This window comes from Borostomias antarcticus, assembly GCF_949987555.1.
Source record: "Borostomias antarcticus genome assembly, chromosome: 15".
In the NCBI taxonomy this organism is placed as follows: domain Eukaryota; kingdom Metazoa; phylum Chordata; class Actinopteri; order Stomiiformes; family Stomiidae; genus Borostomias; species Borostomias antarcticus.
Window position 1 is genome coordinate 14,362,253 of NC_140248.1, and position 21,163 is coordinate 14,383,415.

At 44.6% G+C, this 21,163-nt stretch overlaps 2 protein-coding genes across 3 annotated transcripts; both read right to left on the reverse strand.

The window, feature by feature from the left end:
- Nucleotides 1-15: 15 nt before the first annotated feature.
- Nucleotides 16-13,634, reverse strand: ganaba (glucosidase II alpha subunit a). 2 transcript variants are annotated; one of them, XM_084449583.1, is made up of 25 exons: nt 13,619-13,634; nt 13,065-13,166; nt 12,747-12,855; nt 12,235-12,362; nt 11,677-11,856; nt 11,209-11,274; nt 10,179-10,245; nt 9,908-9,980; nt 9,494-9,590; nt 8,965-9,145; nt 8,720-8,834; nt 8,077-8,312; nt 7,813-7,939; nt 7,464-7,543; nt 7,106-7,246; nt 4,802-4,898; nt 4,501-4,602; nt 3,709-3,952; nt 3,524-3,588; nt 3,266-3,342; nt 3,084-3,158; nt 2,281-2,394; nt 2,038-2,150; nt 1,613-1,716; nt 16-1,462 (listed from the first exon to the last, which is right to left on the reverse strand). In XM_084449583.1, exons 2-25 carry the CDS (start codon nt 13,139-13,141, stop codon nt 1,353-1,355), a joined length of 2,778 nt encoding a protein of 925 aa, XP_084305709.1. In that variant the 5' UTR covers nt 13,142-13,166; nt 13,619-13,634; the 3' UTR covers nt 16-1,352. The 2 variants fall into 2 exon arrangements, with proteins under 2 accessions (XP_084305709.1, XP_084305708.1); XM_084449582.1 differs by lacking the exon at nt 13,619-13,634 and adding an exon at nt 13,490-13,598.
- Nucleotides 13,635-15,232: 1,598 nt separating this feature from the next.
- Nucleotides 15,233-21,070, reverse strand: zfpl1 (zinc finger protein-like 1). Its single transcript, XM_084449427.1, has 8 exons — nt 20,913-21,070; nt 20,421-20,536; nt 20,191-20,302; nt 19,686-19,879; nt 18,446-18,524; nt 18,076-18,300; nt 17,770-17,893; nt 15,233-17,407 (listed from the first exon to the last, which is right to left on the reverse strand). Exons 2-8 carry the CDS (start codon nt 20,520-20,522, stop codon nt 17,221-17,223), a joined length of 1,023 nt encoding a protein of 340 aa, XP_084305553.1. The 5' UTR covers nt 20,523-20,536; nt 20,913-21,070; the 3' UTR covers nt 15,233-17,220.
- Nucleotides 21,071-21,163: the final 93 nt, after the last annotated feature.

Below are 21,163 nucleotides of genomic sequence, written 5' to 3' on the forward strand. Positions count from 1 at the left end.
GGTGGGAATATCTTTATTTCTCCCATCAAACACCAAACAAAAATCTTGACATTTTTTTGTTTTCTAAAATCATGACAAACTCTATAACAAACCGTTCCCCCAAAACTAACAATTTGGTGAGTCAATCTAATACTGTATATTTTCAATGTGTTGGATCATTAAGGGTCTCCAGGAATGCTAGCTGTGTTGTTTCAAATTAGTAAAGGTTTGCAGTGTGTGTGCATGCATGCATACTCGGAGGTTCACTTTTATACTCCCCTCTCAGATAAGGCTGGGAGCTGTTCAATAATTTCCAAGGATTTCTTTCATTCCAATTGGGTTTTCTCCCATGTGACCTCTCTCATTCCACCTTACAGATCTGAAAGAACTGGACAGGTTTAAATGTAGTGGAAACTAAGGGGAGCCTTGGCTCAATATGTCTGCCTGGTCACCACAGATCTGTGGAGGGGACTGAACAAGTGCCCACAAGTGGGGAAAAATGTTCTGGAATGAGAACACTCCAAAAGAAGCATACAGCACCTCATACACACTTCTCTATCTTCATAGTAGAATTATGTAATAAGCACATGTATTTAACTGTAACAAAAATGGACAACAAATACAAATACACAATCATTGGCACCATAATTCTATTTTCCACGTTAAAGTTCATTAATTTATTTTTTATTTTTTTACTTTAAAACACATTCTGGCAATTATTGAAAAGTATCTCAAATCAAGCCTGCCTTTGAGCATGGCCTGACATTCAGATATCTGCTGCCGGCCCAGCACATCAGTTACCACAGGAATGTTACTGATCCCGGATGTTACAGGTCTGTAAGGGTCAATCACTAGACAAAGATCAGCACCTTCTGGGGGGGGGGGGGGTAAGAGAACAGGATGTAGTTTACTAGCAAAAAAAAAAGAAAGAATGAGGTTTTCTTTTCTTTTATAGGTGCAGGTGATTCTCTGGGCCAGCTTGTAAAGGGGAATGTCAAGCCCTGCTTTGATGGAGGATTATTACACCACTGCTGTTCCACACTCCTCCAACAGTCTATCTAGCTGTTCCACACTCCTCCTCCTCCTCCAGCAGTCTATCTAGCTGTTCCACACTCCCCCCTCTTCTTCCAACAGTCTATCTAGCTGTTCCACACTCCCCCCTCTTCTTCCAACAGTCCATCTAGACCAATTTTACTGCCTTCTCACTGTCAGGTACCAGTGACTTTGTTCCAAATCCCGGTCTGACTGTTAATACTCATTAGTGTGTGTGTGCATACAGTTTCTCCACAATGAATAATGTTTGTGTGTGTGTGTCAGAAAGAATGTTTTTCATGTACTGTAGCTTGGACTTGAGTTCTAGTAGGTGGTCTGTGTTACCGCAGCTGCACTGTCCAGGCGAGCCCAGCGTTTACTCCTGGCTTTCGAAGAGTTAATACCGCAGCATCTGGATCGAACTCAAACTCCAGGGAAGACTCCTTTCCGTCTGTGGATGAACAGTGTACCTCAGGCACATGATACCGATGCTTACCTTAACGCCGTCACAATCTTAATCAGTCTGCTGAAAGCAAACATCACTGCTGCTAGATATATTGTTATAGCATCATATGCATTGTTCACTTTTCACAGCACTGACCTGCTGTAGTGAAGGTGACAGCGCTGGGTTTCTGAGCTCCCAGGATGATCACCTTCTCTACCCATGATGCCGTGGGGAAGTGGGAGGAGTCAGGTGACAGGTCGCTGCAGCGTGATAGAATCAAGTATCTTACAGCAGTTCAACAGGAGACATAATACAGTAGCACTGAAAAGAACAGGCACATCCAGTTTAAAGAACGGGAATGTGTCGCAACAAGGGGCCTGGTGTGGGGAATTGGGAGGAGTCAGGTGACAGGTCGCTGCAGCGTGATAGAATCAAGTATCTTACAGCAGTTCAACAGGAGACATAATACAGTAGCACTGAAAAGAACAGGCACATCCAGTTTAAAGAACGGGAATGTGTCGCAACGAGGGGCCTGGTGGGGAGAGGGTGGGGTTAGGAGGTACCGTAGGGGAGGAACACACCTGGACGAGAGGGTGTTGGCGGCGAAGCTCAGGCGCTTATGGATGAACTGGCGCTCTGTCTCGTATTTAAAGGTGTGGCCGTCATCTATGTAGAGCTCTCCTTCAGCATTGCCCTAGAGCCAGAGAAACACGGAAATAGATTGATATCAGTTTCATGCCCTTAACACGCCATATGAGGAGTCTGCAGTTCCAAACCACCTCCCCACCCACAGTCTGTCTTGTACTAAAAATTAAAGAACTTACCTGTGTGTCGAGGGCCACATACAGGGTGTAGGGATCGGCCTCCATGCAAGCTGAGGACCTGCGCACGCGGTTCTTCCTGCAGATGACAGAACCTCCTCGCTGGAACACTGGGATCTGTGAGTGGGGGGAGAGGAGGTTGGACAGATGAGAGATGAAAACGGGAGGGGGGGGGGGCAGTGTTAAGACCGACAACGACAAAGGTGTAATGATAAAACTAGAAAAACCGCATAGCGGCTAAATGCCTCCGCCCAACAATGCAAGTTGCAGTTAACCTAACTAACCCTAACTAACTGCTAACCTAACCCTAACGCTAAAGCTAGCTAGCTAACGCTAACTCTAATGCTAACACTAGCTAGCTAAAGCTAGCATTAGTGTTAGAATTCTACGTTAGCTAGCTAGCATTAGCATTATTGTTAATGCTATTGTGTGTGTGTGTGTCAGGCAGGGACCTCCTGATTCACCCTGTGACGGACGAGAGGGCGAGCGCGGTCACAGCCTACCTCCTGGGGCTTGGCGAGGTGAGGGCTTGTGCATTAGCGTTAGCTAGCTAGCATTCAAAAGTACCTTTTGTGATGTCACAGTGACCTTGACCTTTGACATTTGAATACCAAAATCTAATCCAATTAATTTAATTAAGTCCAACTGGACATTTTGGCCAAATATGTACAAATTCTGTCAAGCCGTTCTTCGTTTTATATCCTGGTGGAGGTATAATGAAGTCAGATACTGTATTAGTCCTGAGCAGACAGTGGACGGGCGTATTATAGTATTCAATCTATTCACGGTGCCTACTGGAGACTCACTGAGCTCATGGTGACGGCGATGTCGAGGTTCTGACCACCGGCGTGTCTCTGGAATGTGTGGACGTCGTACCAGATCTGTGGTAGACAGAGAGAGAGCAGCGAGAGGAGTCAGGTCGCATGCCAGCGGTGAACCCCGGATGTACCTCAGCAGGTTCTCAACCTCCGTCCTCACACGCCCTCACCTCGCCACGCCCCGGGAGGTAGGCTGTGACCGCACTCGCCCTCTCGTCTGTCACAGGGTGAACCAGGAGGTCCCTGCCTGACACACACACGTACGTGCGTGCACACACACACACACACACACACACACACGCACACGCACACACACAGAGTCTATAACAATCAAGTGATACAGACATTTTCAAATTCATCACCGCGTGTCATACAAGACAGAAAACTGTATAAGAGCACAAGTGGAACCTTCAGTTCAAGCTACTCACCGATTAGAAACTCGTCTTCAATAGAGAACGTAGCTGTGTCCTCTGGATACTCCACCCACAAGGGTCTAAAGCAAACAGGAACAATTAAAACCCAAGGTGAATGAATACAAGCGAGTCAATGAGCACAAGTCAATTTTCCGGTGTTTCCCACGAAACCGGAGCCACTGTGGGTTTTGGCCTCTGACCTCATGACGGGCTGGCCTGTGCGGTGCGCCTGGTAGAAGGTCAGGTACCAGTAGGGCAGCAGGGCGTAGCGCTCGCGCACCGCCGCCCGGATCAGAGCCGTGTTCTCGGGGCCGAACAGCCAGGGCTCCCTCCGGGGCGTGTCCAGGTGGGCGTGGGCCCGGAAGAACGGCTGGTAGGCCCCCGCCTGGTACCAGCGTACCAGCAGTTCCTCACTGGGAGACTTGAAGAAGCCCCCCACATCGGCTAGCAGCAGACAAGAAAAATATGCTAGGTTCAGATGACATCGGTCAGGTAAATGGTAAATGGACTGCACTTATATAGTGTTTTAATCCAAAGCGCTTTACAATGGCCTCTCATTCACACACACACATTCACACACCAATGCCGATAGCTGCCGTGCAAGGAGCTAGCCAGCTCATTGGGAGTGACTTGGGGTTCAGTGTCTTAGCCCAAGGACACTTCGACATGTCGTCAGGAGGAGTCAGGATTCGAACTGTCGACCCTGCGGTCATTGGACGACCCACTCTACTTCCTGAGCCACAGCTGCCCCTCAAGGTCAAGTAGGTTTGTTTTTACAGGTACAACGTACAGTGAAATGAAAACTTGAGGGGTTCTCCATACATAATAAATAAATGAAGTAAAGAAATATAAGTAATAAGAAAGACATTATTGCATCATCGCGCTGACATCCACAACTAATCGGGATCTAACCTTACAACAGAAATAATACACGCTTTGTAGGAGACTGTAAGAGAGACCGCAGATGGAGATGGAGCGCCAGCTGGTCTCACCTCCACAGAAGGAAATGCCCACCAGGCCCAGGCTCAGACACATGGGGATTGACATCTTCAGATGACCCCACTCTGCCGCGTTGTCCCCTGTCCACACCGCCCCTGAAGGAGAGAATGCAGGAGGGAATAAAAATGACTGAAGACGAGGCTTACTGAATGTAGATGTCTAGCTAGATAGACGTCTAGCTAGATAGATAGGTCCGTCCGTCCGTCCGCCCATCTATCCATCTATAGTAGCCTAATACCTCCAACATGGCCGACTGATGAGGGGCCATGAAAATACTCAAACACTTGGTCTAACCGTAGCGCTGGGAGCCAGCGAAGAAGGCCCGGGTCAGGACAAACGGCCTCTCCAGCCCCCCGGAGCGCCGGATCTGCCCTTCGGCTGTCGCCATTTGCTAAAGACGGGGAGCGAAAGACAGGAGAGAGGGATCAACCGGGGAGGGGGCAATGAATAAACAGAACAGGTGATGAATTATCTTTGGTGTAAATGATGAAATATTGAGTAAGGAGCATCATGGGGATAACCCAGGCTTTGCTTTGCATAACCATCTGGGAACTCTCCATTGGAAACTGTTTGGAAAAGGGCAGGCACTTTCAAAAATACTTGGCAGGCGATTGGATTAACCATCTGTCTATCGCCGTCTAACTTCATCCGCTCCTTGCTGTTGTCACATCTAAACGCGCCCAGCGTAGCCGATTGTATTTCGATTAGTGAGATCGTTTTCTGATCGGACACAAACGGATCTTTATGGATAGTATCCAAGATCAGGATGATCTCACAAGGCTGTCATGGGGATGCCCTAGACCTTAACCCTAGTATGTGTGAACATTATTATGAAATACATACATACATTATTTATTTATTATTATGAAAAATGGAGGAAGGCTTGCACACTAAAAAGATCCATATACATCTTGTCATCTTGAACCATATATGGCAATAAAGAGATCTTGAATCTTGATTTTCATTGAAATCAAAATGGAAATGAAGCTTTTTTTCCCCCCTGCGGTCACATTCAGTGGACACATTGGCCCTCATTTATCAAACTGGTGCACATTCTATCGCACATTCCATCCCACACATGGTGGTAGGACTGTGTCCACGTGTGATCTATCAAACAATCGTATGCCACCAATCCAAAGCCGTTGATAAATGTGGCGGCTGGAATCTATCGTAATTAGAATATCACGCCCCTATATATTCTGGGTTCAGAGGCCTCACCCATAGAGTTCATGACATGGACAAGCGGAATACGTCCAAAAAGAGAATCTTCTCTGAGGCCGAAATAGAGGTTTTTACCTCTCAAGTGCAGTCTAACCAACTGGTGCTATTTGGTAGCCTCAAAAGTGGCATCAAAGGAAGCAGGAAAAATGCAATATGGAGAGAAAGCACTGCTGCGGTGAACAGCGTTTCTGTGGCCAATCGAACTCCAACAGAAGTATGAATTTTTTATTTATCCTACATCTTTACATGACAGTAGGCTATGGCCTATATAATATAGTATCATGATTGCTCATGTCACAATCGTTTTACATGAAGGTGAAGAAAAAATGGTCCGATTTGAAACTCGCCACCAAAAAGCGTGTTACAGCGCTGCGTGTTACAACTGAAACCCTGAGAGAGGGCTTGAACGAGATTAACGAAACCCTGAAATCTCAAAAATAAAATGGGCTATTTGAATGTTGTGCATTGTCTGACTTTCTTGAATGGAATAGCTTGCAGCCAAACATGAGTAATAGCCTACATTTAAAAGCGACTGGTGAGGTCCTGTCTCCTTCGGATAGCCCCCAGCTGGGGCTGCGCTGGGCACGGCTCTCTGGGCATGGGCTCGTATGGCTGACGTGAAGAGGAACTCCGTTGTCCTGCGCAATATTGTTCAGAACCGCACAGGCCAGAATGATGCTGCAGACCGTCACCAGTAGCCTAGCCTAACAAGTAGGCCATCTCAAAATGTAAGTGAACTTGATTTGAGGCCCACAGCAACAAAAGGCGTTGATGGCAAACACTTTGGAAATACCTATTTATGTAACGATATATGTCATATTGTCGAGGCCTTTAGAATATGTAATATTTTGCCGTAGTCTGCATTTTTGGACTGCTGACTACGCAGAGTCTTAGATGCCAGTCAGATTATAATTCGTATTCTCCGATTTGCATGAGCGAGTCCGGTAGGTTAGGTTTAGAGGCTAGCTCCTCTCTCCTCGGACAGTTGTAGCCTAGGCTATAGTCTAAGAAGTATACGGCCATCTCAAAATGAAAGCGAAATTATTCAATTGAAAACAATTGGAAAATACCCATTTATTTTAGGCATGTGTGACGAGGCCTTAACAAAATATCATAATTTGCCATAGAGTAGGCTACGTATTTTAAAGTGATGAACAGGCCTATGTGGCTGAGAAGCCAGCCAGGATCAGTCTGAAACTTGCGTACATGGTCTGAGACTTGACGTGAGATTTGATCGCAGTGTCCGCTCACGTCCAAATTGATAAATGCCGAACTTGGCGTGGAAATGATCGTGCGCCAAGTTTTCTGTCGTACGATCGCTTAGTAAATGAGGGCCATTCTATCTACTGCTAGCATGGCTCCGCCCCTCTCCCTCACCACGTAGAAGCCGTAGAGGTTGTGGACGTCTCTGTGCTCCCAGGGCCCGTGAAGGGCGTCCTTGTGCATGGTGACCTCTGGCCCGTTGAACACGGACGGCTCGTTCATGTCGTTCCAAGTGTAAAGGTTCTGCATCGAGCCCTGGAAACAGAGAGACAGAGAGAGACAGGTCACGCAGGGTCGTAATGTATAAGTAGATAAGTAGCTGAAGGATCTGCTTATCTGCCCGTAAAGAGTACAAAGTTTCGTAACAGGTGAAGCAGGTACAAGAAATGAACAGTGTGTTCAAAATCAAAGGTAAGTGGGAGTCGGAGAAGACAGAGTTGCGCTGATAAGAGTTTATGGATTGACCTCTCACCTCATACTGGTCATAAGCAAACATGCTGGCCCACCAGGCTCTCATCTCAGGGTTGGTGAAGTCGGGGTACCCAGCATTCCCTAGTAAAAAGAAAAGTAAGACGACAGCAGTAAGAAATATTAATCTGTAACTAGAAGAGGAACATTTTCTGAAGAAAATGTGTGTGCGTGCCGAGAGCATCTCGCAGTCAGGTGTTGATGTAACCTTAATAAGTATGCTTACTGTATGTTTAAGAGTCTGTCAGGTCAGTCACTGGAGTCTCAAAAGATAATTCATCTTTACATAGTAACTTAACTCAAGGTCAGTGCATTTCACACATACGCTGTAACACTGAGCCCAAAGTGCCTACCTGGCCAACACCAGCCTTCATAGTCTCCGCCATCTTTGTTTTTTACGTAGAAGCCTCTAGAGCGAATCTCAGAGTGGATTTTATAGTCGCTGTCCACCTTGATGTGAGGGTCCACTATGGCCACCATCTAAGGATGATCAAAGAAGAGGGAACGTGTTAGTACAACATGAAAGGGGCAAAGAAATACACTCCGTGCCGTTTCATCGCCTGCACCGACCACCCGACATGCACCCTCCCGCCGCCCGGGAACACGGTCGCACGCACGTTGCGTTTCTTGTCCATGAGCCCTTGCAGCATCTCCCGCGGCTTGGGGAACTTGCTGCTGTCCCAGGTGAAGTAGCGCTTGCCGTCTGTGTGCTCGATGTCCAGCCAGATGAAGTCGTAGGGGATGTCGTGCTCGTCGAATCCCCGGTCGACTGCGCTCACGTCCTCCTGGTCGTTGTAGTTCCAGCGACACTGGTGGTAGGCCAGCGCAGAGAGGGGAGGGAAAGACTGCGTGCCTACGACAGACCAGAGGAGAAGGGGCATCTTAACGGCAAATAATACCCAGAGTAGAGAGCGCACTAAATAGGAAATGGACTGCACTTTTATCCAAAGCACTTTACAATGGCCTCTCATTCACCCATTCACACACACATTCAAACACCAATGTTGGCAGCTGCCATGCAAGGTGCCAACCTGCTCATTGGGAGCAGTTTTGGGTTCAGTATCTTGCCCAAGGACATGTGGACAGGAGGGGCCGGGATTCGGACCGCCGACCCTGCAATCACTGGACGACCCGCTCTACCTCCTGAGCCACAGCAGCCCACTCTATTGAGATGACCGAGTGCAAATACTGTACTGAGAATGAAGCGTGCCTGTGCTCAGGTGTAGGTGTGTGTGTGTGTCTGATCTGACCTGTGTATACCTGTTAACGCTGCGTACTGGGTGAAGACATCCGTGGGTGCGGGTCCCAGCATGATGAACACATCTATGATCCCGCTCTCAGAGATCCACCTCACGTCGGTCTGAGGACCGGAGCCCTGCGGCCAGTCCAACGCACCAAAACATGGCAGAAACAGGTGAAAACCCTGGCAAACACGCGCAAACTGTGTGTGTCCCCTTTTAGAGGCCGCCGTGTGTACAAGAACCAAACCCACTCCACACACCCACCTGCCCGGCAGCGCTGGAGCTGATGTCGACCCACGTTTCGGCCGCGTTGAGCCAGAAGAGGCCCATGGTCCGGTGGGCGCTGTGGGAGAGGAGGACGGGCACCGCGCCGTACAGGGCCATGGGGTTGAAGAGCTCGTACTGGAACACGTCCAGGTTATACAGCCTGTAGGGATCCCCTCCGCTGGAGGAAGGGACACAGAGCACCAGATAGATAACGTTTCCCTAAACGCTGGACAGGGACAGACATTCTTCTAGCTACGTAGATGGACCGGAAGTTGCAATAGTACCGGGGTACCTTGGTCGAAATACTATTATGTATTATTATTAATAAATAAATTATTGTTTATTATTATTAATTAATTATAGTTTTTTTTATTAATTAATAAACTATTATTGTTATTAAATAATACTATTATTTATTATTATTAATACTTATACTAATATATACTGATTTTTGGGAACATCCCATTGGTTGCTTTGCGCCAGCATTTCGTCGCAGGTCTGGTACCAGGGCTGTTTGGAGCCTCACTCTGTGTTTTTCAGCTTCAGGCTGTCGGAGTGTTCAGGAATGCCGTAGACGTGTTCCACGCCGGGCAGGGAGAAGTCCAGACTGATGGAGGAGGGACCTGAGGGGCCAAGAGACCAGTGAGATATCACTGTGGAACACATATGCACATGTTCACAACTACTTCAGTCTCCTCACGGTCTGTCTTCATTATTCTAAGTGCTCTTCTGAAACAGAGAATGTACAGTAATGCAAACGAGCTATGTCCACTTAGGGCGATATATGTGATGAACAACAAATGATTCTGAATGATTTCGAGGACCAATTTGATGTCTCACATCACGGTGCACCTTCCGATCAGACATACTGCATGATTAAAGTTCTAAAAAAGAGGGGGTTAAGGTGTGGAGAGGAGGAGATGATGGATGTGTGAGGTACCGTTTGGCTTGCTGTCCGTGTGGGACTTGAATGTCTCCTCCCACATCCCCGGCACATCCTCCTCTTCTGCTGACTGGAAAGGCAGAGATTGGTTGGTGCCGGACAGACAGATGGAAAGACAAATATCCAGCAATAATAGTGTGAAAGCCAAGTGTAGTTTGACATCAAAGTTTGTATCAAGTTCAATCCGGCTGTTATCACTAGCTACAGTCAGAGTATGGAAAGAGTGAGTGCAGTATAAACAATGACGTTTAAATAAGTAGACCACAACCTTTTCCATGCTTTCTTTCTCTGTGTCCTCTGTCCCTTTAGCCTCCTCTGTGTATGGTTGGCTTTTGCTGTATTGCATGATAATAAAGGCTGTTATTACAATCAGGAGGGTGTAATACAATCAAAAGGAGAGTTAGCCCAGGATATTGATCAATGAAACATCATCTCCCCTGCTTTGGTGGTTGTTCATTTTGTAGTTCATGAACATGAACATTCAGTTAGGAACACATTACATGATGGAACTACAGGTACATCAGGTCCTGAGACAGCCGTACCCACAATGCATCAAGCGTCAAGTACCCACAACGCATCAAGTATCGCAGTAGAAGTGTTTAATTGATGAAGAGCTAAACGCTCACCTCAAGTCAGGCCATTTTCTTATGCCACAATCTGTTTCACAAGACACTTTTGCAATCAATACAAGCACTATTTGATTGAATGGTAAGCATTTCATTGTACATACTGTATGACAAATAAACCCACTTGAACGTGGGCCAACTGAGATTTGGCTTACACTGCTAACTCATGCTATATGAATACATTAGGGCATAAGAAAACTGCTGAACATGGGTGGACAAAAGGGGAAAAGATAAAGCTATTTTGTCTTTCTAGTCAATTGGTTTTAAACAATTTGTGGTTCTGATAAATCAAAGACAATTTGTTAAGAAATTCAGCTTTTTGATAATTGTCAAGTTAATTATTTAAGTTAAACATGCAGCATGCTCTGGGCTTCATGTTTTGATAGACCATTTAAAAGCCACGTATGGAAGATTGATCCACAAGTTGGGTAATTTCATCTGGTTCAATTGCATTCTAATAGGCATGGAATGGTGGTGAATTGTGTCAGCGCCCCTCTGGTGGTGGGCTCTGGTACAACATGTGCGAAACACAGACGCTTAGGACGCCCGTGCACAGGGCGATATAAAAGTGGGGGACAATGAATCCACAGACTTCAAAAACAACTAAATGACAGCCAGATGCTTATTTAGCAGTTAAAGAGCCTGTGTCAGAGGCAAACTAACAGCAGTTACCTAGAGAAAACGCTCTTGATCTTATCCCACATGCTGCCGACTGTGCTAGTTATTTTGTGAGAAATGCTGGAGCACATGGTCGAGAACAGGAGAGGACAGATGAGGAGGATCAGAGGGGGAGAACAGAGACAAAGTCCATCTTTGTTAGAGACAATTATCAAATTCAAGGTCAAAAACCTTCAGTAAAGGAATTCAGACTTTAGAATTCATACAAAACATGCAAACAATATACAACACACAACTACAAACTTCCATATCAATATATAGCGTCTCATTAATCCATAAGAAATGCAAATCCAAAGACAGCAACACAAAATGTACTTTACGTTAATGTGTAGGCTAATTTATAAGTCAATATACTGTATCAAAAATCAAATTCAATTTTGGTTATCCTGTTGACCTGTATACATGTATAGGTAATACAGTATATGTGTGTTTTTATGGTCAGTGATGTTCACTGAGACTCACGTGTCCTTGCGTAACCGGAGGTGCTCGAAGGCGAGCAGGCCTCGGGCGTTGAGGGACAGCACTACCAGGGGCCCCTCCATGATGTCCAGGCGGAAGGGCTGGGCGCTGACAACCAGGCGTCGGTCCTCCCCGCCCAGAGAGAGGACCACAGCGCTCTCATCCTGGGAAACTACCGACAGCCTGGAAGGAGAGGAGGGGAGGAGAGGGGAGGACAGCCATCACACCCTACTACTCGCTAAATGGTAAATGGACTGCATTTATATAGCGCTTGAGAATGGCCTCTCATTCACACACACATTCAAACACCAGTGGCGGCGGCTGCCAGACAAGGTGCTAGCCTGCTCACTCGGAGCAATTTGGGGTTCAGTGTCTTGCCCAAGGGCACTTCGACATGTGGACAGGAGGAGCCGGGATTTGAACCGCCGACCCGGCGGTCATTGGATGACCCACTCTACCTCTTGAGCCACAGCCGCCCACTAACAAATCCCATCATCAGAAGGGCACGCAGAACGATTTGATTTCCCATGCAGGTGATGCGAGATGAGGGGACACACTCACGGCTCCGTGGGAGGCTCGGCGACAAGAACGTCAGGCACCTCAAATCGAGGCTTGATTGGTTTCAGCTCATTGATCTTCACTCTGGTTATATTCCCCTTAAGGCGATAGAGCTCTAGCAGCAAGCGGACCTGAGGATCAGCACGCCAGCATACAGGTTAGTGACATGACATGGCGTGGCACAACTTAGAAGGAGAGCTGTAATCTAGATTGCCTGTATATACTGTTTAGGTGCCTGCACACTGCTCCGACCAACGCCAACCAACTCCCAGAACCCAACATTCTAAAGTTGGCAGTTCTTGTTAAAATGTTGGAAGTTTCAAATTCAGTCACCAACAAACAGGGCACCACCAATCATCCAATGTTGGAGTTGGTTGGCGTTGGTTGGGGCAGTGTGCAGACACCTCAAGTTGCATCTTCCAATAACCTGAGAAACGTTAAAACATTATGCCTCCACCCTCCAATATTATCAATATAAACCCAACCAGTGAAATATTCCCAGTGAATTCTCAGACCTTGTTATTGTCATTGATGAGCTGTAGTGTGAGGCGAGAGTCACTCAGCTCAATGGTCTCTAGTAAAGCTCTGTATGGTGACTGGCCAGGCTTCAATGCTCTCTGACGACTACACAGGGAGGTCGGGAGAAAGAAACAGAGGTAAAGAGAGACCATTATATTAAAACACTGTGGGCTAGTTTTCAGGACACAGATCAAGCCCTGTCTAGAATTAAAGCCTTTCAGTAGAGCTCAACTGACTGATATTGTCTTTAGTCAGGGATTGATCCATGTCTGGGAAAAACAAATGACACTCTAGTCCCATCACATTCACATCACCTGCAGAAAGCACTCTTGTCACATGTTTTGAAGTTTCCACGGTCCACGGCCTGGGTGATGCTGAGAGCGACCAGCATCACTAGCACATGACGTATTCCTATCCTGAAACGGATGTGGGGAAAGAGGTGGTCAAGTCTTTAAGTTAATTAGATTAGTTAAAGAGTGGAAGGAATCAGGCAGTCACATAGAAAAGGTTTATGGAGGGGAATGGCTAACGACAGGAATGCTAATTTAGCTGACTGTATTCGTGATAGTCATGCCAGACCAGTAGCTAGCTTTTAATAGTTTGTGCTTTCAATATCAAGTGTGTGTGCATTAGTGAATGAATGGCACTAACTACAGTAGCTCGCTAATAAAGTGAGTAGCTAGCTGGCTAGCTAGCAACAACTTAGTCGTGAGGATTGTTTCTTTCACTGAATACATACATGGAACCTGCATCCTCCGAGAATGATAACACCATAACGGATACTTATTATCCAATCGCATATTTTATCATAGCGGAAATGTGTTCGCAAATGGACTTGTAGAATAAGCTGGCTGGATAGCTACAGTACCTCTCTGTGAAGCACGCCATCTTGATCGAATTTAGCTCAGAAATTGTCACGTGGTAAGACTGGCCCGAATGATCAATGATCAAGGACGTTGGACTCAAGGCTACACACACACACTTACTCAAAACTGTAAAGTCCCTACAAGGATCATAATTTATTTGGAAAACAATGTGAATAGTAGAGCAAAAATAAAAAAAATATCAGCTCGATGGTTCTTGGTCAACCATATCAAAAGAACAAACCCCTCTCATCATGAAATCTTTGTACTTTTGACAGCAGCAGCCCTCTGTAGAGTAGGCCTACTGATGGAGCAATAATACAGTAATACAAATATATATGCAGAGAATAGAACAGAAGAAGTCCCTCACAAAAGAAAGCTGATCGCTTACTCCTGGAGTTGCGACAGACACTTTGATGTTTCTGAATCCAGCTATGTATGTGTGCGCGCGCGTTTCACAGCATTGATTTTCAAGAATGAACCTTTGTCACGTATATATATGACGTGTAAACAACGTAGTTATATTTTCCAAGCAAATTATAAAACATGATGACAAAACACATCTCAATTGTAGATCCTATTGATTGAAAAACTTTTTTTTTCATTGTGACTTATGACATAATAGTTGAATACAGTATTGTACTCAACTATGATGTCACCTATTGTGTATTGTATCTGAAAATTAAATTATTTCTTGTCAGAGATGATTCTACTGTCTGCTTCATATTCATTCAATGAACTGATATTGAGCTGGCAGAGTTGGAGTCTGTGTGTGTCAGAATCACACATCAGGAGTCTAGAACATGGTGGAAAGCCATGACGACGACCCAGAGGACCATGTAACCCACCATCTTTCTCCTTATACATTTTAAATTATGAAAACAATGCGTGGAATTTAATTCATCGACAAAGAAAACAGCAGTGACTTAGGATACATCAATATAAAGTACATTTAAAGGAGTAGTAAAGGGGAAAATCCTGTTTGGCCCTGTTTTAAGGTTACTTATCATCATATACAATGGTTCAGATCAAAAAGTTGACAAAACTAACACTTTTGAGAAAGGTGATAATTGCTCTACCGTTAAGGTCATACAATGGATGTGGATGGGCACCTTGAAAAATCATTCAAAAACATGTTAAACTCTCGATTTCAAAGACAAGAAGCTCACCGAGGGGGTAATTGGTGTCCGTTGGTGTTCTGACATCAAATTCGCCACAAAGTATGAATCCTGTAGGGTTTTATTGATCATTTTATGAAATCCATTGACTTGTACGACCGTTGTAGATGTGTAGATCAATCCGCAGAGGGGATTCAGCAAGCGGAACTACTTACGGTAGCTTTTGTTATTGTTAATGTTGCTAGGCTACCTAGTTTGCGGAAGTTTACACACGTATGTGCTGCAACTATAGTTCTATGCTAAATATTTTTTAAAAAGCCTTTCCAGATGAACTAGAATCTTACTTTATGGCGAATTATATGTCAGAACGCCAACTAACACCTTGGTGAGTTTCTTGTCTTTGAAATTGAGAATTTAACATGTTTTTTGAATGATTTTTCACGGTTCCCACCCACATCCATTGTATGACCAAAACGGTGGTAGAGCAATTATCAGACTTTCTCAAAAGTGCTAGTTTTGTCAGCTTTTTGATCTGAACCATTGTATATGATCATAAGTAACCTTAAAACAGAGCTAAACATGATTTCCCCCTTTACTACTCCTTTAACCGTCAAGCCTTGATTGTGATTATCATTACACAATGTAAATTGTAAACATGCTTTGAATGTTTCTTAATCAAATTCCTTCTTTACTGTGCAGGGCAACACATCAGCTGTGATGACATGGCTGCTGTCTCTGTCTGTGTCAAAGAGAGGCCTGTACACGACCATGTCGCTGTTACTCTGCCTCTTCCAGCTAGGCCTGTTGGTCACTGATGTCATCCTGCACTTTGTCATCAAAGACCTCAGCCAGCACCACACGGAGGCCATACTGGTGTGGCACACCTCGTCACTGATAGAGAGACTACAAGCTCTGATCTGAACTCAAGAGAGAGAATCCAGGTTGATGTAGCTAAATAAGTGATATTCCTGTTTACTGCCAACAGGTGTTCCAGGTGGTCAGTTTCTACTGGTCGTTGATGGGCTCTGTGTATTCGCTACAGGCAGGAAAGCGCAAGATGGGCTTAATTGCTCTCTTCTCAGTGTGTAAGTGTCTTTCACTGTGTGCTCATCTGCACTCAATTAATTTGATGATTGTCTCTGTTTTTCTTTACCTTACAGTAAGCACCTTTATTTCATTTTTTTTTCTCCCAGTTTTGAACCTGGCAATTTTCATAACACGATTTTGTTATGAGTTCCTCATGATTCAGTACAGAAGAGAGGAGTTCTGAGATATTTCTACTCATCAGAAACTGACCATTTGACAAATGTCAAATGAATTCTGTGGATCAGTATATGCGTGGATGCAACTCAAAACTGTAAAGTCCCTACAAGGACCATAATTTATTTGGAAAACAATGTGAATAGTAGAGCAAAAATAAAAATATCAGCTTGATGGTTCTTGGTCAACCATATCAAAAGCACAAACCCCTCTCATCATGAAATCTTTGTACTTTTGACAGCAGCAGCCCTCTGTAGAGTAAAGATCAGGAGAATAAACTGCTTTCCATCCACATTTGTCAATAGAAAGTGTAGCAAAACACAAGGACAGGAAAAGGTGAATGAATTTCATTTCAAAATTAAACATTTGCGACTCCTCCTCAGGTCAATGGTCACAATGACCAACGATTACAATCAAACTGACTGACAAAGTGCACATACCTATCTTATTCAGCACTTGAAAAAAGTAGCCCATATTTGAAAGTAGAGATCTAAGACAGGCAGACTACTCGTATGTGCACAAAGCAATGGTAGTTTTCAAAATGGTTTGATTTTGCAATCAAATATCTCACCTTTAATTCAATTATCTTATTTACAGATGTGTGGATGTACTGTAATTGCCAGATAAAACATTTACTGAAAGTCAGATGCACAATGTTTTCCTCCCAAACCTCAGTCTCGCTATAAGGAATATGAGCAGATAGATCTATATTCCAAATAGACAATTGTTTGTTGAGGCTGTAGTAACGGTGAATAATAATATGTACTGTAAATCATAACATAAAAGCCAGTAGTGTCATAGATAGAATACAGTATCTTTCTGAGGGAAAGCTGCATTCCCATCACCATCAACACCAATGGGTCATTCACACACTGTGGGAAAAATTGTAATCCATGTGCAATTTAACATATTGCATGGCTCTAAAAGCAATGTAAAGAGTAGTTGTTTTAAATCGCTTGAGTAAATGCAAACACCCCTAAAATAGTTATATATTAATTCTGTCCAGTTGATGCGAAAGGAATGTACACCTGCCTAATCCAAATAGGGAAAAGGGTGTAAATTACTCTTAATTTCCAGGGCAGAATGCACCATCTCCTTCCCTGTGTCCAAGAGTACAGGTACCTCCCTACCTCAACTGGTCCCACCATGTCGTATATCATCCTGTTTACCTGGCCCTGGGCGGGCCCGTGTTGTGTAACACTCAGCAGTGACACAGTTGAGAGCACTGCTCAGTTCTTCCCCACACGGATGTTAGGGTTCAGAAGAGGATCCAAGTTGGGGTCTGAGTCGGCAGAGGCGCGGCCTAATTTAGCCATGATGATGATGAGGGTGAAGAAGCCCAGGGCTCCGACCAGCAGGAACATAAACACCCTCTGCTTCCAGGTCAAGCTCGTCCTCTTTGAGCCTGTCCGGTTTCTGACCAAACACAAAACATGAGTTACATTTTCATGCCATAGAAAATAAGTTAAAGGGGGCACAATCACTATTGTTTAAGTTAATATTATTTGAATTAAATGCTTAAATTCTGTGTCTAGGCCTTTATAAAATCACTGTCAGTGTAGCTGTTTCCCCAAACGTCCAGCGACATCATGGGACTGGTTTGCTCTTGTTCACTGATCATGATTTTTAAAAAGGCCTACACAGAGAATTTAAGCATTTAATCCAAACAAGCGTGATTAAGCCCCTTTAACACAAATATTTTCTTCAAACTATTTTAAAACAAATATAATAAATAGACAATGACATCCCTAATCAACTGGTAGCATTACATTACATACTTGAGTATCTGTGCAAACCAGCTAAGTGCTGGCCGTCGCCGGTACTTGTCATCATCAAAGTCGATCTGTGCCACAGAGCTATGAACAGAGTCCCGTGTGTCGTAGATCTTTCTGGGTGAAGATGCTGGATGGAGAAAAAAAAAGATAGGGAACGACATCAATGAAGAGGATACATTTCCTAAAACTGTGTAACGTGAGGTTTATCAGTTACAGCAACACAAGTCAAAAAGTACCTGCTGAGGTTTTGCACAGATTCAGAGTTAGGGAAATAATGCATGATAATGTGAACCGTTCACAGTTCCTTACCTGAATGCAATGTGATGGTGTCACTGGTAGTCGCAGTGACCATGTTGACTACAGAGTGGTCCTGAGTCGCCAGGCCATTGTTTTGGAAAGCTCCACGATCTTCCTGTGCTGGAGGTGGGACTGGGGCAGGGTCTGGACTTGGCTCTGGGGTGTAGGACTGTGGGGGGTATGGGTCTGGGGTATAGGACTGTGGGGGGTAAGCTTCAGTGGGCTCTGGTAATGGTGCTGTTGCAGTAGGAGAAGAGAGGAGAAAATGTTACAGTTGCCTCCATGATGAACACTTAGTTGGGTTAGTGATATACAGTAGTATTTACTTGAATAGTATTTACTTGAATAGTAGTTTTTACTGGAAGCACAGACAAAATCTCACCATCAAATGTGGACCAGTCCGCATAATCAGTGACGTCGTTCGATCTGCTGTCTTCAGGAATCTCTACTGGCTCCTCAATCTTTCCAGGGAGACAGTCAAAATTAGATTTCACCAGAATACTACCCATTTCACTAAATAAAAATATTCCAACAGAACAGTGGGCCTTATTCACCAATATCTTCCGTTCCATCAAAAAGTTCCGTTCTTACATTATTTCCTAAGAACGTTTCTAAAGAACGTTCCTGTCTGATTCATGACATGTTTGTAAACCGCTGGATGAGTTTGCACCTGGTATCTCATAATAATGAAACCCATTGTTTCGTGAATTGAATATGTGAGCCACACACACAGAATAGCAAAGATAAAACTCCCTGCCAGATCCAGACCCATATAAGGACATGCGACTAAAGGGCTGTGTCTGCAGATGTCTGTTCTCACCATGAATACTGGTTATCCACACAGTCAACTCACCAACTTTTCGGTAATGTTAGCGTAATAGTTAAGGCGTTGTTGTGTCAGGTGCGTTGGCAAGTCAGAGGACTGCAGATCAAATCCAGCATGGCCAAGTAGGCATACAAGGAATTTGCCTTGGTGCATGGCACATGGCGAGACAGTACCGTGCAAAATACAATGTTGAAGTGATACAATACAATATATAATAACCTACAGTCTACAAAAATGAAGGCTATGAAAATACACAGAAGGCTGTCAAGCATGCCCAAACGGAAATCTCGGTGGCGCACCGGACTCCACCTGTCATTTAGTAGCGTCAGTAAGATGCATGGGATGATATTAGCCAACTGGTTCAGTCAACGCTGTATCCAGAGACGGGCACACAGTTGGACCAGGTACATCGGGGATATTATTGGAAAGACAGCACTCTCGATTTGTAAAATAATGAAAACAATTATTAAAATATATTATAAATGATACTCATATTATTGTATGGCAATCCTATAATGTTGGAGACAACTGCAGACTTGAAGTAAACACAATCACAAATTATTTTAAATGAACATGTCTTTCGCACAATTAAGTCTGTACTCCTGTAGCCTACTTAAGACTGCTCTTCGGTGTCTTCGTAGATTCTGTTCTTAGTTCCCACATGTGAGAACATTGATGAATGACACAATCTTATTGTAAACGGTGTACAGTAAGTGGAGTTTAAGAAGAAATGCTCCTTAAGAAATTTTGTTTTCGCTTTGTTTGTGAATGAGGCCCAGTCTTCCCTCGCCCTTACCAGTGGCAGGCCGAGTCCGGCCCTTGCCCAGTTGACTGAGGACAGCTGCTCCCTCAGCATGTCGGCCACTGGGCTGGCCAGGTTAGCAGGAGGAAACACTGGGACCTGACAGGTGGGGCACTGGTACCCTGCTGGAGCTGTATGCAGGGGCAACCGGGACGCCAGGTCATGAAGACACGACCAGTGGAACACATCTTTGACAAAGAGAAAGAGTGCGGGGGACAAAGGGTCAATCAATGTCAATGTCATTTTATTTCTATAGCCCCATTCATACAAATGAATGAGAAAGATAAAAACACAAATCATGTAAACACAATGAGAACACATTTCAGAAGAAAATCAATGCATGCTAAAGTCCTTAGTCATGACTTGTGACTGACAAAGGATAACAGATCAGATCTTGTCAGTAAAAAGGGGTTATGTTTGTCAAGGGTCTGGGTCTGTGGGGAACCTGGATGAGATGATGTAGTCAATAGCAGATCTATAATAGCGATCTGTAACTTACCGTAGCAGACTAATCGAACAGTCTCCTGGGCATTCAGAGGGTTATTACACAGGCGACAGTTGGGGTTGTAATCACTGTCCTGAAGCCACTGGAGGTAGGATTGCACTATGCACTGACACACAGATAGGGAAAGGAAACATGTAAATTGCGGAATTTAGCCCAACACACACATGTAGCTAGGTGGTCTGACTAACATGTATAATTGCTTCTTGACCTGATCAACCACTGACCTTGTTGTGGTTAGACACCAGGCAGTGCTCACACACGTTCACACGGTGTTCAAAGCAGAACAAGTTGGTCACCTTCCTCTTTGGACACTTGCACAGACCCATGGTCTGCCTTTATGCTATAGGAAGAAGGCACCAGCATCACAGATCAAGCTTCCACACTGATTGATTGATTGAAGCTTCCACACGCATGACATAGTTGCCTAGTAAAACAAAAAAAGTTGATTAGGTAGCTAGCTATAACGTACAAGTAATATACACAACCTAGCTAGCGATGTCAGGGTGTCAGGCACAGAAAGGAGCAGGTCACCCGAACCAACCCTTAAACCCTAGCTAGCTTCAGCTAGCAAATCAGCTGTAGCTAGTTAACGTTAATTACTATGCAGTGTTAGACAAGGTAACGTTAGCTAGCTAACTAGGCTAACTTAGAGTAAGCTAGTTAGTTAGCTAGCTACGTAATCTTGAAATTACTAGCTATATAACGTAAAGCTTTACCTGTGTCACGGATATCTACACGAGTCCTTAGAATATCCAAAGGCCGGTTATATGGGACATTTATGGTAGCTAGCAAACCCCACTGTCCACTTAAATAGCTAGCTCTTTCCTAGCCAGATAGCTGGATAGCTACGGATATTTTGCCACGTCTCTTCCGGGCAGAGGTCGCAAAGTTATGATGCCATATGTGACATAACCAGACGGAATGTTTTTAATGTAACACACGCTAGAACCAATGAACATAAACAGGG